Here is a 12702-nt window from a genome sequence, read left to right on the forward strand (position 1 = left end):
TTCAGATGAATTCGTTTGCGCGGTACGACTGATACAATTGAAGGCTATGCTACACTTTAATACTACTGGACTAGCGATAAGATTGAACCTCCGAGTATATTGGAGTTTCTCTATTGTTGGGTCGTACCGACCCTGAATAGGATTCTCATAGGGAGCTACGAGAATTGAGTATCAGGTTTGAATGTAGTAGCTAATCCGGTAATTCTACACAACATCTATGCTGCAAGGAGACACGAAGTCTTGACATTCAATCCGAACTGCCGTCATTTAAGCTATACTCACACATGTTTTGTTGCTTAATTTTGCACCGTTGAGGCTAGATGCACTCAGCAGATTCAAAAAACATCCCCTCATGCCCATTGCAGCACTAGGGTCCAAGATACGACGATGTCATCATTGATAGAACGAACAGGAACGTGTACTCTGTACACAGAGTTGAAACCAAACTTTTGGCTGTACCAAAACTTCGTCGAGTTGAATTGAAATAAATGTGCAAATACAATCGTCACGAAGTAGGGTGCTCTAGATGGAATACATTTGCGAATCATGCTTGGAAAGAGCATTTGTTGCCATGTTGCCGCGGATGGCGTAAAATGACCACGAAAGCATGATGGCTCCGAGACGTTGGACAGAATGAATCACATCGAAAGCAGGCGTGTTTAACAGAGAGAACACGACCGACATAGGTGATTCAGACAAAGTGAAAATTCATGGAAGCCCCAAGTTTAATGAACGATGTGATGATTTCGACGTAGATCGAATATCCTGTGATTTTCGAATTAAATTCGAGATTCAAATTCCATACGTAGATTGAGTTCTGACTCGTATCTTGATTCAAAAATGGGTGGAATGAGTTTTCTTGACCTAATCAAGAGCTCCTCCGATGGAGCATGTCTGGACCTACTACCTAAGGCGTTGTCATGTATGTTTTGATGATGCCTTTATTATTTGGCCAGGACTTTGTATCGCTCATGTTATCATCCGAGATGGCGAAGTAGCTTTTTAAAGTTCACACAACTCGAAGTGGTTGAGCCGCAGTCTGCATAACTATTCGAGTTCGAGTTTTGTTCTGCGACCTCTCTTTCTTTCTCTTTTCCTCCTTGGCAAATATCACCCTATAATTTACCATCATGTTCTCCCGGAAGTCTCTTGACTCTCTTTTGTTCCCAATCATCTAAATCTTTCGCGGCGAGTCTCTGTAATAGCGATGAACATTAGAAAATTGCTCTCAAGCACAAGTATATAATGGCACACTCACATAGTATTCTTCTTTCATATCCACTCGCCTTCCAGTCTTACCAATTCCTAGCTCCTCTTCTTTGCTTACTCTTCGCACACGTTTATCATGTTTCTCGTATCGGATAGCTGTGGCAGGAGTAAGGAAGAAAGATCCAGCTACCATAGTTGCAATGAATGGTAGACCGAAGAGGGCAAATGGATGTTTGGCTAGAGCGCTGCGATATCTTGCGGCAAGGGTATTCGACTCTGCCGCTCCGCGAAACTTCTTGCTTCCAAAGACTGCCATTTTGTGATTCCACTGAAAGAAACGAACACCTGTAGTGTAGAACCAATGATAAATATCAGGAAACGTTGAATTGTGAATCCGGAAAGTTTGAGTCGTTCAAATTAGGTTCCGTACCTGTCGCCGCAATACGATAAATGAGCCCATGATTTTGACCGAAAACCGCTAGATGCCTTGGAATCACGTGCAAGCGCGAAACTCTTAATTGTTTTTGGTGAAGGAACGCGTCGACAACTTCCTCTTTTGTGTTATCTCATCAATTTCGTGATATTTAATCGACCAATCGCCAATCCTTGTGAAATCCATCGTGGTAGTAGATGGTCATGAAAGGATGGCACCTCATGAGCCGCCGACTGGCACACCAGGTCGTTGGGAAGGCCCTCCATCAACTATGGCTGCACAATTAATCAATAATCTCTCTGCGAGAAAACAGTCTCGACAAGTCGAACATGACTCTTTACAGTCACTCATGACTGAAGTTTCCAGTCGAGAAAATGATTCATCCGACTTCACGGATCCCGAAGCTATGCTTGAGCACAAACATAAACTTCTATATGTTGTCGCAAAAGTAGTTTTAGAGAAACTCAACAAAGATGACCCTTTTATGAATGTCCAAAACGTCATTAACCAGGCTTGTGAAGCCCTCGATGTTTTCATTTCCACTGTCAAAGATGTCCCAAATATACTTAATTATGTATCCACCCCAGATCGGCCACTCAAATCACGCGGTCTAGAACCCTTCTGGATATGGTTGTTCCCACGGGTTCTTGCTTGTCTGGGTCGTCGGGATTCTAGAAAGCTCACAGCAAAGATTGAGGTTTTCTTTTCTACTTCATTTGAGGTCGTCGCCAGATCACCAAGACTTTGGGGTCTTAGTTCTAGCTTTTTTATCTACCTTAAGGACAGTGTAACATGTGAGTATACAACCACACATACATTACTTAACAACTACTTATATTTTCCAGCTATTCTCACCATTTTTCAAACCCTTAGTCTTATCACTCATGGCTGGGAAATGGATTTCATACTACCATCTGATCAATTCAAGGTATCGTCATATTCGTTTAGTAATGAGGACGATATGAATGAAACATTTCTCCAATGCACATACAGATTGCATAATAAAGCAGCCGCTATGCAACATGCCATATGCATTTTATCCATCTTGGCAAAGGTGTCTATTCAAACTGCATCCTTTCAAGATGCAACTCCTGCTTTCCAAGACTACCTAGCGTGGCTGTTTGATTCGTTTCACGCATCCTACGAGTTACAAAAGGTATGGATATCTTCCGGGAATTCAGCGCAAGATTGCGAATCTCCAGCGATTTCTCTCTTCTGTGGCCTTCAGGCACTTTTATCATCGTTTCAGAATTTGCTACCTGAGACTTTGGTTCGTAAGGGTTATGCCTACCTCACAACTATCGGGGCAGATATTATCGTAAATCCGTCAAATATTTCCGACAAGGATGTTAATCTTGCTTTCTGTCGGACTTTATTGTATTTGGCAAATATCTGCAAAAATTACGATTCGACATGTAGAATTGTCCGTTTTTCCCTACTCCCGAAGCTTCGCACCGTGCTCGATGACGAAGATGCGAGCATTATGGTCGGGAATGATTTCCAGGTATGTAACCCTTTTAACTTTCAGATTTTGACTAAATTTTCTATAGAATGCTGCAGCTACTTTGCTTTGGGCCTGTAGATCAGCAGAGAATTCTAGTCTTGGGCTCGTTTTACCTCATGTAAACTTTGATACTGATTCTTTGAATGCCGACCTTAATCTTCTTGTGCTGAAGGACATCAAAAGTCGATCAACCCAATCAGCTCCACCCAACAAACGTCGAAAAATCCATTCAGAAGAGGGCCTTTTGCAAGAAATAATTGCCAAGCTATATTCTCTCTTCGGTGACCAGGAGGTTTTAGATATGGATGGGTTATGCCATCTAGCTGAGTTAGTATGATTGTTGATGCCACTTGCCTTTCTCTAACTTTTACTAGGAAATGTTTCGCGGGATTGACTGATCTTGACAGGTGCAAAGTTATTGACTATTTATCTATGATACCATGTGCCGCATATGGCTCATTAACAGTCACTCGAGACAAATTTGAAAACATAGTATCGTCTCAATGTTTTATCTGTCAAAAGCTTCCCCCCAGAGCCACAGCATTAGACGAAGATGCATGCCAAAAAACCGGCAGCGAAGCAATTTTGATTCTTACTACGCTGATCAAGTCTCCCGCCTTCCACGAGTCACGACGATCGAGGGTCCTTGCAATGATAGCCGTTAAGGCCTTTGCCATACATTTTCGAGACGAGGAATTTCTCAACCTGGAAACCTCTGCAGTGGGACAGTGGTGCTTAAAATCTCTTCAAAGTTCCATGCGTGAATTGAGAATCGCTGCAGGGTAAGTGACTGTCTACTAGTGGAGTACATTGGAATTCTGCTGATGAATCTAGTCGCACAATACCAGAATTTCTTCAAGAAGAAAGGGCCCCAAAGAATCTTATCCTAAAGAATAGAACAAATGTGCTCATTATATTACGTGATCTGTGCGAGAAGCCAACTCTTCATTGGCAAGAGACATGTGTTCTTGCTTGGGGTCAACTTGCAAGGTTTGTTCAACTCATTCATCTGTATCCTTCTCATGCTTACAAGTTCAGGGTCTTGATTGATGGCGAACTGAATATTGTTCTTTTGAAGCTTGTTGAATATTTAGGACATTCGAATGCAATCGTGTCGAACGCGGCCTACAATGAAGTAAGCTGACTTATCTCGTTGGCAAAATTTACTGACCTTTAATCAGATATTGAAATTGGCGAATCGAAACGGAACTGGTGACAAGCCTGTCGAGCGGTTATTTAGTCCTTTCTGGGATAGTATTGCCATTGCTGCTGTGAAGGAACTGCTTAGCCGACCACAAACTGCTCAGCTAATGGCAGATTTATTAGAGATTACAGTCTCCGAATTTCTTATCCTCACACAAGCATACACTCTGCCATGGCTAGTGCTATGGCGCGATGGAAAGACTATCAAAAAGATTGCTTCAGCTCGGAACGAGGAATCTTGGCGAGTATGCACGGACACTGCCAACATTGTTCATATTATGGCTTTGTTGCTGGTGCAGGATGTTCAAAATATTGAAAGCCACACAATGTCTGTACTGAAATTTGTCTCTTCAGACTTCGAGAAACGAGGACTGGACTTTGAATTTCTTTTAAAGATGGATCCTTCGAGCACTTTTCTTCACCTTCTCAAGGTGGCCGGGTATGCGGACAACAGTAGAAAATCAAGGGTGTGTAAACATTCTTCTCATGTATGAACTGAGAACTAACTCTCTTAGATCCGACTTGCTTTGCAATTTCTTGTCGAGAACGTTCAAAGCCCAGATCAAATCCGCAAGAAGAACAACCCGATGGCGGCATTTTTAGAGCAGCACAACCTTGGCCTCGTCACTCGCATATCAGAAGTCGTGAATGATACTAGGGATGAACATTCGAGCTTCGAGAAGAAACGAAACGTGAAAGCGATTGAGGAGATGGTGACAATTGGCAAGACCTACACTGGAGCTGCTCGACCACAAGTAATGATATCCCACCAATTGTATTTTTATATAGTAGCTAACCATATCTAGATATGTGCCTGCCTACAGTCCGCCCTGGCCCAGAAAGACCTTCAAGCCTCAGCCTTTTCAGCCTGGTCAGCTATGCTTCGATATCTCGGTGATGATGACGTACAATGGATGCTTGAAAGCACATTTGTTACTATAATACAGTACTGGGAATCTTTTGACGACTCTACCAAAAAAGCAGCAGAGGAAATCTTGCAATACCTTTTGAAAGAGCGCGCCCGTCTTATTCGAAATAGAATAGTCGAGCTACCATCCCTCTCCAGCCTCCCGCAACTTCGTGATGTAGAGCACAAGCTTAATACCATGAGGAGACCGACAGATGTCAGTAATGCATTTCAAATATTTAGCCGTCGAATTCAACATGAAACAGCTGGAGTTGTCGCACAGGCTTTGTCAGAATTAAAAGTCTTACTTCAAAAGCAGCAGTCCTACCTTCAGGCGTCAGCTGTGAGTGAACAGCCTGACGTGGTGATTGGTAAGCTTGTGCGTTCAATCCTGGATGCATGTGTTAAGTTCAAACGAATCTCATAATGATATTGCTAAGCTTTCGGGAGAATGTATCGGTTTGATAGGCTGTCTTGATCCCAACAGGGTTGAAGCCGTTAGGGATCAACGAGAAATGGTGGTTGTCATGAATTTTCATGACCCTGAGGAAACTACAGATTTTCTTTTGTTCCTCTTAGAAGAGGTTATCATCAAGGCATTTCTATCTGCGACCGATACAACGCTACAGGGATTCTTATCTTTCGTTATGCAGGAATTATTGTCGAAGGGTGGGTTCGCAGACGTCTGCGCACCAACTTTGAGGGGTGCCCATAAGGATCCGAACAATCCCCTTTGCAAAAAGTGGGAGTCTCTTCCAGAAAGTGTCCAGGCAACCCTTACACCTTTCCTCAGCTCGATGTTCTCGATATTGAAAATGGAAGTTCCAACTACCACATATCCCATATTTCGACCTGACAGTTCTCAGCCCAACAGGATCAATAAGTACAATAATTGGCTGAAAACATTCGTTCTTGATCTTTTACAGAAACCCAAAAATCCCAACGCAGAATTGATCTTTCCTCCTTTGTGTCGAGCTATTCGAATCAAAGACCTCTCTGTTGCAAGTTTTCTCTTGCCATACTTAATTTTACATATAGTTATAGAAGGGGACGACAAAGAGAGAGGAAACATTGGTGCAGAATTACTTGGAATTTTAGAGTATCAGCCGACTTCAACATCACATGTTAAGCAAGAAGAATTAAGGCTATGCAGCGAAGTAAGTGGCGCTATCCTCTCAATCCAGCTTCTATTCTTAACCTAATGACCACAGGCCGTTTTTCGAGTCCTCGATTATCTTTCCCGCTGGATACAAGCGAAGCAGATGATAGTGCATCGAGAAATACGAGCTGGCATTCCCGGTGGTTTGGAGCAGATTGAAAAAGTGACCAGGCTTATCGAAAGTATTCCTGCTGAAATTGTTTCAGCTCGTGCTATACAATGTAAGTCATACTCTAGAGCTTTGTTCAATTGGGAGCAGCACATACGTCATGTTCGTGAAACGAAGAAGCAGGATGCTTCGAGAGAAATTTCAGATCTAGAGCGATTACAGGAGATATACACCCAGATAGATGAGCCTGATGGTATTGAAGGAATATCGGCACATCTACATGTGTTGGATATTGACCAAATAGTTCTCGGCCATCGCAAAGCAGGACGCTGGACAGCTGCCCAAGGGTGGTATGAGATTAAGCTTGCAGAAGACCCTGAAGACGTAGACGTTCAGCTCAATCTTCTTACATGCTTGAAGGAGTCCGGGCAGCATGGTAATCTTAAATAGCGCTTGCTTCTCTTGAACCCTGCTGACTAGTCATAGATGTTCTACTTAATTATGTCGAAGGTATGCATACTGCCACCAAAACAGTAGGAAAGCTATTGCCCTTTGCCACCGAGGCTTCTTGGGCAACGGGGAGGTGGGCTGCGTTGCAAAAATATACGTCAATTGCTGGTCGAGATTTGGAAGAAGACTTTAACGTCAGCATTGGCAAAGCATTGCTAGCTTTACACGAGAAAGAGACGACGAGATTTGTTTCGTCCATTGAGGATCTCAGAGAGCAGATTACTTGCTCCTTATCAAGAGCTACTACATCATCGATTGCATCTTGCCACGATCCGATGCTAAAGCTCCATGTGCTCACCGAGTTAGAAATGATTGCTGGTGTCGATCACACTGAACCAATATCAAGGGGAGAGCTCCTTGAATCACTCGATCGCCGTCTTGAAACAATTGGTGGTTATTTAAATGACAAGCAATATTTATTGGGCATAAGGAGAGCCGCCATGCAATTATCTAGGTAAGTTGAATATTAATACCGCTCAAATTTCTTATCTTTACACCAACGCATCTGACTCTGATACAGTCTTGAATTTACGAAAGGAGATCTCGCTTCTGCCTGGTTGACTAGTGCGCGCCTTGCTAGAAAAGGAAATGCAATTCATCAATCTTTCAACGCTGTACTTCATGCCTCACAGCTCGGTGATGACTCGGCCAAAATAGAACATGCACGACTTTTATGGAAAGAAGAACAGCATCGAAAAGCGATTCAAAGTCTTCAGGGAGCAATTGATAGTAATGCTTTTATATCTCATAATGAGATAAACAAAGCATCTCTAGGAAGTGCTGATAATACACATCGGAAACAGCAGCAGAATCTCCTCGAAGCAAGGGCTAATCTTCTACTCGCAAAGTGGCTTGACCTTGCTGGCCAAACAAACTCATCCGCCCTACGGGCCCAATATCAACTAGCTGCAAAGACCCATAATGCATGGGAGAAGGGTCATTATTATCTAGGGCGTCACTATAACAAGTTGTTAGAATCATCCAGTAACTTACCATTCGAAAGACAAGATGACAACTATCTTTCTGGCGAGACCGCGTCGCTAGTGATTTCAAACTACCTACGTTCGTTAACTCATGGCACCAAGTATGTTCACCAAACTCTACCTCGGATATTAACACTTTGGTTGGATCTTGGAACGCAGCTCAGTCAAAAGATTGACCCAAAGCGTCATTCTCAAGAGTTTGTCAGCAAGATGACTCAATTACGAAAGAAAACGTTAGATGATCTTCACATTCGATTCAAAAAATACATCTCCAAAATGCCGGCCTACATATTCTACACAGCTTTGCCACAGATTGTATCAAGAATTACACATCCACACAAGGAGGTGAATTACTACCTTCAGCTGATTATGCTAAAAGTTGTATCGGCACATCCACAGCAATCACTTTGGAGTGTGTTGGCTTTAAGTACTTCAACGCAACTGGATCGTCGAACTAAGGGAACGGAACTACTCGCAAAATTGCCAAGCATGTCTGCGAAGGCCGATCACAATTCCATAGACATCAAGGCTCTAATCAGAAACGGACAAGCTCTTACTGCTGAAATTTTAAGGCTTTGCGAAGCTGGAGATTTCAAAGAATCTAGGGTATTCAGATCCAGTTTATCTAAAGATCTACAGTTTAAACAGAAGGTCTTACCAAGTGCCCTTGCTTGCCCAGTGGAAGCCGCTTTGACAGCGAGCCTGCCGACTCTCACCGATAAGGTGGTAACACACAAAGCTTTCTCTCGTGATGTCATCACAATCAACTCTTTTGAAGATGACGTGTTGGTATTAAATTCTTTGGCGAAACCCAAGCGAGTGAGAGCTCTGGCCTCGAATGGACAACACTATGGTCTCCTTTTCAAACCGAAGGATGACCTTCGTATGGATCAGCGTCTTCAAGAATTCAATGGCATGATGAATAGGTCTCTGAAGCGTGATGCGGAATCAAGTAGACGCCAATTGTATGTCAAGACATATGCTGTGACACCTTTGAATGAGGAATGTGGGATCATAGAATGGATAGAAGGACTTCAAACACTTCGCAAAATACTTACGGATTTATACGGAGCGCAGGGGAAACGAATCAATTATGCGGAACTTGGTATGTATTGCGAGGAAGCAATGAAAAGCGAGAAGCACCTCCCATTCTTCACGGAAAAGGTTCTTGGCGAATTTAAACCTGTATTTCACAAATGGTTTGTCAAGCAATTTCCCGAGCCCTCAGCCTGGTTTTCTGCTAGACTTCGCTATACTCGGTCATGTGCTGTTATGTCTATGGTTGGTACAATTCTAGGTCTAGGAGATCGCCATACAGAAAATATACTTTTTGAGGAAGGAAACGGAGGAACCTTTCACGTAGATTTCAATTGTCTCTTTGAGAAGGGTAAAACCTTTGCAAAGCCAGAACAAGTTCCTTTCCGCTTAACTCATAACTTGGTCGACGCAATGGGTATGTACGGCTACGAAGGTCCCTTCCGCAAATCCTCGGAACTTACAATAAAGCTACTACGCCAGCACGAAGAAACTCTGATGACAATTCTTGAAGCTTTCATCTATGATCCCACACTCGATCTCATGAAAAAAGTCGATAAGAAGAAGAGAGAGATAGCAAATGAAGGGATGCTGAGTGCGCAAAAGGTTTTAGATGTTATTCAGCGAAAGGTGAAGGGACTGTTACCTGGGGAAAGTGTGCCGCTTAGTGTGGAGGGCTGCGTTGACGAGTTGATTAAACAAGCCACAGATCCGAGAAGACTGACGGCTATGTATATTGGGTGGTCTGCGTTCTTTTAAGGCTGGGAAGATTATAATGGATGTAGATGGTATGGAGCCACGACCTCTTATGATGGATTAATATACAATAGCTATCGAATCATCTCATGTGGTTACAACCTAGCACAAATTCTGCACATATCGAGCGCGGTTATAATGATAGTGAGGAGTAACTGATATTTGTTTTGTTACACTATGGACTCCGTGTTCTCTCTCAGGGTATCCAATATTCCGCACTGCAGTCCAACAGTATAAGGGTTTAATGGTCTAAAAGCAACTAGAAATTTGAAAACAGTTCAATATTCCAATCAAATTCAATATATAATTTGAAAATTCTAATTGGTTTAGGAATTTAATAGACTGCAGTCCGGATTATTGAACACTCTGTGAATCTCTCTACCGATCTGCTGCTATTACATGAATTCCTCCATCACATTATACACAACTTTCAAACTACAGATTGTGACCTGAATTTAAGATACTGGCACGGGAATTTGAAACAATCTTTACGACTCTGGGGTAGGTAGTAGAGCACTCAGCACTTCATAAAACAATACCCACTGCTGATCGGTGTTAAACTCGAATTCGACGTGAATACTGCACATCCGATTGGCTAGTCTTGGCTGATCTACGCATTGGTTACTTCAGCTGATAATGCATGTCATCAATCAGTCAATTTAGATCACTACTCGGACTCCCGATCAATCGATCGATGTCCGAAGATTTTCTTTTTCTGATAAGTAGTTTTACCACTCACAGTCTTCAGTAAAAATTTCTACTAACCCCAAGACGGAATAGAATCAATTGGGATTCAATGACAACTCATTCTCATCTGTTACTATCAGAGTATTCCTATACTAGTCTGAGTTACTTTCGCTGAATACGAAATTAACCAAGGCATCTCGCACGAATTGTCATACAATGGCTTTCAGCTTATCAGCCGTGCTGCATACATGAAACGTGTAAGCGCGAGTCGATTTGATGATGCATAAAGGACGACATGTCGTGAGTTACCTGATATCATCACCACCTCAAAAAAATCTACAATTGACTAAATTATGGAAATCACAATTGTAGGCGCGGGAATCGCTGGTCTCGGTGCTGGGATTGCTCTAAGGAGAGGTGGACATAAAGTTACTGTTCGTTTTCCATTCATTGCATTATTTTCGACGGCCTTGTTATATACTATCTGATACCCAAAAATTAGAAAGACTAACATGACCCAAGATACTTGAACAATCTTCCCTTCTCCACGAAACAGGCGCCGCTATAACAGTGGCACCAAATGCGTCACTCATACTTAAATCATGGGGTTTCTCGCCCGCGAAATCGAAACTGGTAGCTCTCAGTGACGCAAGTATTTGGGATGGTATGGCCATGAAAGTTCTGGTTGATGGTTATTATGGGAATGCTGAGGAGAAGTATGGGATCCCGCTGTATGCGGCTCATCGGGTTGATTTACATAGTCAGTTGAGAGAAATAGCGACGAAGAAAGATGGAGAGGGGATTCCGGTTGAGTTGATGGTTAGGGCGAAGATAATTGGTTATGTGAGTATTGTTGATAATGCGATTTGTTTTAAGTCTCGGGTTTTAATGAACGCTTTTATTACAGGATGCTGTGGATGGGAAAGTTACTCTTGAAGGTGGAAGAATCTTACAAGCAGATCTCATCGTCGCAGCAGATGGAGTGCACTCAACAGCTGTGGACCACGTGCTTGGTGCAAATAAAGTTCAAGCAGGTGATACTGGATGGTCTTGTATGCGATGGCTAGTGCCCACAGAAGACCTATTATCAGATCCCGAGACGGCTGATCTGGTCGAAAATTCTGGTCAGAGATTCTTCGCACCAGCTTCCGGTGTGGGCGGCTTCGTATGGTATCCTTGTAGAGAGTAAGAATCTTGTGGACATTCTCTATGATATTTTTGGGCTGATCAAATCGCAAATTAGCAACGAGGTGCAGAACTTCTTGTACTTGTCAAAGGCATTTGATAGTTCTCATGCTACAGAAAGTATAAATCCCGCATGAATCTTTTGTATGACGCTGAAAGTGGGTATTAGGTTTCAGAGCGTCTGTAGAACCAAGTGTTCCGATGAAATATGCGAAGCCTGAGTTTAGTCCCGCTTTGCAAGCTGTGATCGGGTAAGTCTGCTTTCAGATGGTTATATGTATATTGAGTAGTTTCTCACAAACAATGAAGGAAGGCACAAGATGTTAAATTCTGGAAATTGATCGCTCGCGAACCAATCCCGACATGGCACAAGGAAAGACTCGTGCTGATAGGTGATGCTGCTCATCCTATGCTTCCATGTAAGATCTAAATCGTTACAAACCCCTTTCCTCCTACGCTTTCTAACATCCAACATTAGTCCAAGCACAAGGGGGATGCCAAGCCATCGAAGATGCGGGCGCACTTGGAATATTATTGAATCAAGTAGATCCCAACGACAAAGTAACACTGGAGAAGCGACTTCAACTATATGAAAGGGTTAGGAAAAATAGAGGCTCGTCTCTACAGATCCTTTCGAACCATAGTCCACCTGCATCGCAGGCTATTCGTGATGAGGCTGCTAAGTATCTTCCGGATGGCAAAACACTTAACACCACGGATGATATTAATGATTATTTGTTTTCGTTTGATGTTATTAGAGAGTGCGAGATACTTCTGGCAGAAGATTCTATTGATGGTGGTGTTTGAACTCAGCTTTTGAGGGAATAAAGTTGATGATGTTAAAGAATCTTTACCAAACTCCACGATTTGCACAAGCAATGGCAATATACCATTGAATCATCCCGCTCATGTCATATGTTGATAGTATAGAACTGTGACTGATGCGATATTACTTAGACATGCTTGGAGCCTTAAAATTAGTTAAGCAGAGAATTCGCTTAGTATCGGGCGAACAGAGGACG

General features: G+C 42.7%; 3 protein-coding genes across 3 annotated transcripts; 2 read left to right on the top strand and 1 right to left on the bottom strand.

Annotated features, from left to right (window-relative positions):
- Nucleotides 1-788: 788 nt before the first annotated feature.
- On the bottom strand, nt 789-1626 carry EAF02_009106 (uncharacterized protein). The gene is made up of 2 exons (XM_038905154.1): nt 1259-1626; nt 789-1196 (listed from the first exon to the last, which is right to left on the bottom strand). Exons 1-2 carry the CDS (start codon nt 1523-1525, stop codon nt 1116-1118), a joined length of 348 nt encoding a protein of 115 aa, XP_038755051.1. The 5' UTR covers nt 1526-1626; the 3' UTR covers nt 789-1115.
- A 227-nt stretch (nt 1627-1853) lies between these two features.
- On the top strand, nt 1854-9811 carry EAF02_009107 (uncharacterized protein; the record flags this gene model as incomplete). Its single annotated transcript, XM_038905155.1, has 13 exons — nt 1854-2436; nt 2488-3146; nt 3193-3473; nt 3521-3928; nt 3981-4136; nt 4185-4281; nt 4328-4816; nt 4865-5104; nt 5156-5599; nt 5697-6413; nt 6468-6960; nt 7011-7488; nt 7555-9811. 13 exons carry the CDS (start codon nt 1854-1856, stop codon nt 9809-9811), a joined length of 7302 nt encoding a protein of 2433 aa, XP_038755052.1.
- A 1037-nt stretch (nt 9812-10848) lies between these two features.
- EAF02_009108 (uncharacterized protein) lies at nt 10849-12487 on the top strand (the record flags this gene model as incomplete). The annotated part of the gene is made up of 7 exons (XM_038905156.1): nt 10849-10929; nt 11018-11338; nt 11403-11680; nt 11739-11800; nt 11850-11931; nt 11990-12099; nt 12159-12487. The coding sequence occupies 7 exons, from the start codon at nt 10849-10851 to the stop codon at nt 12485-12487; spliced, it is 1263 nt and encodes a 420-aa protein (XP_038755053.1).
- Nucleotides 12488-12702: the final 215 nt, after the last annotated feature.

The sequence above is a fragment of the Botrytis sinoallii genome, assembly GCF_014898435.1.
Source record: "Botrytis sinoallii strain Bc 23 chromosome Unknown BSIN_018, whole genome shotgun sequence".
NCBI lineage: Eukaryota > Fungi > Ascomycota > Leotiomycetes > Helotiales > Sclerotiniaceae > Botrytis > Botrytis sinoallii.

Bases quoted from the DNA above. Each gene is read 5' to 3' on its own strand.
- EAF02_009106 (XM_038905154.1), bottom strand. From the start codon at position 1,525: ATGGCAGTCTTTGGAAGCAAGAAGTTTCGCGGAGCGGCAGAGTCGAAT. The intron at 1,197-1,258 runs GTGAGTGTGCCA...TCGCTATTACAG, and splicing joins ATATGAAAGAAGAATACTAT to AGACTCGCCGCGAAAGATTT.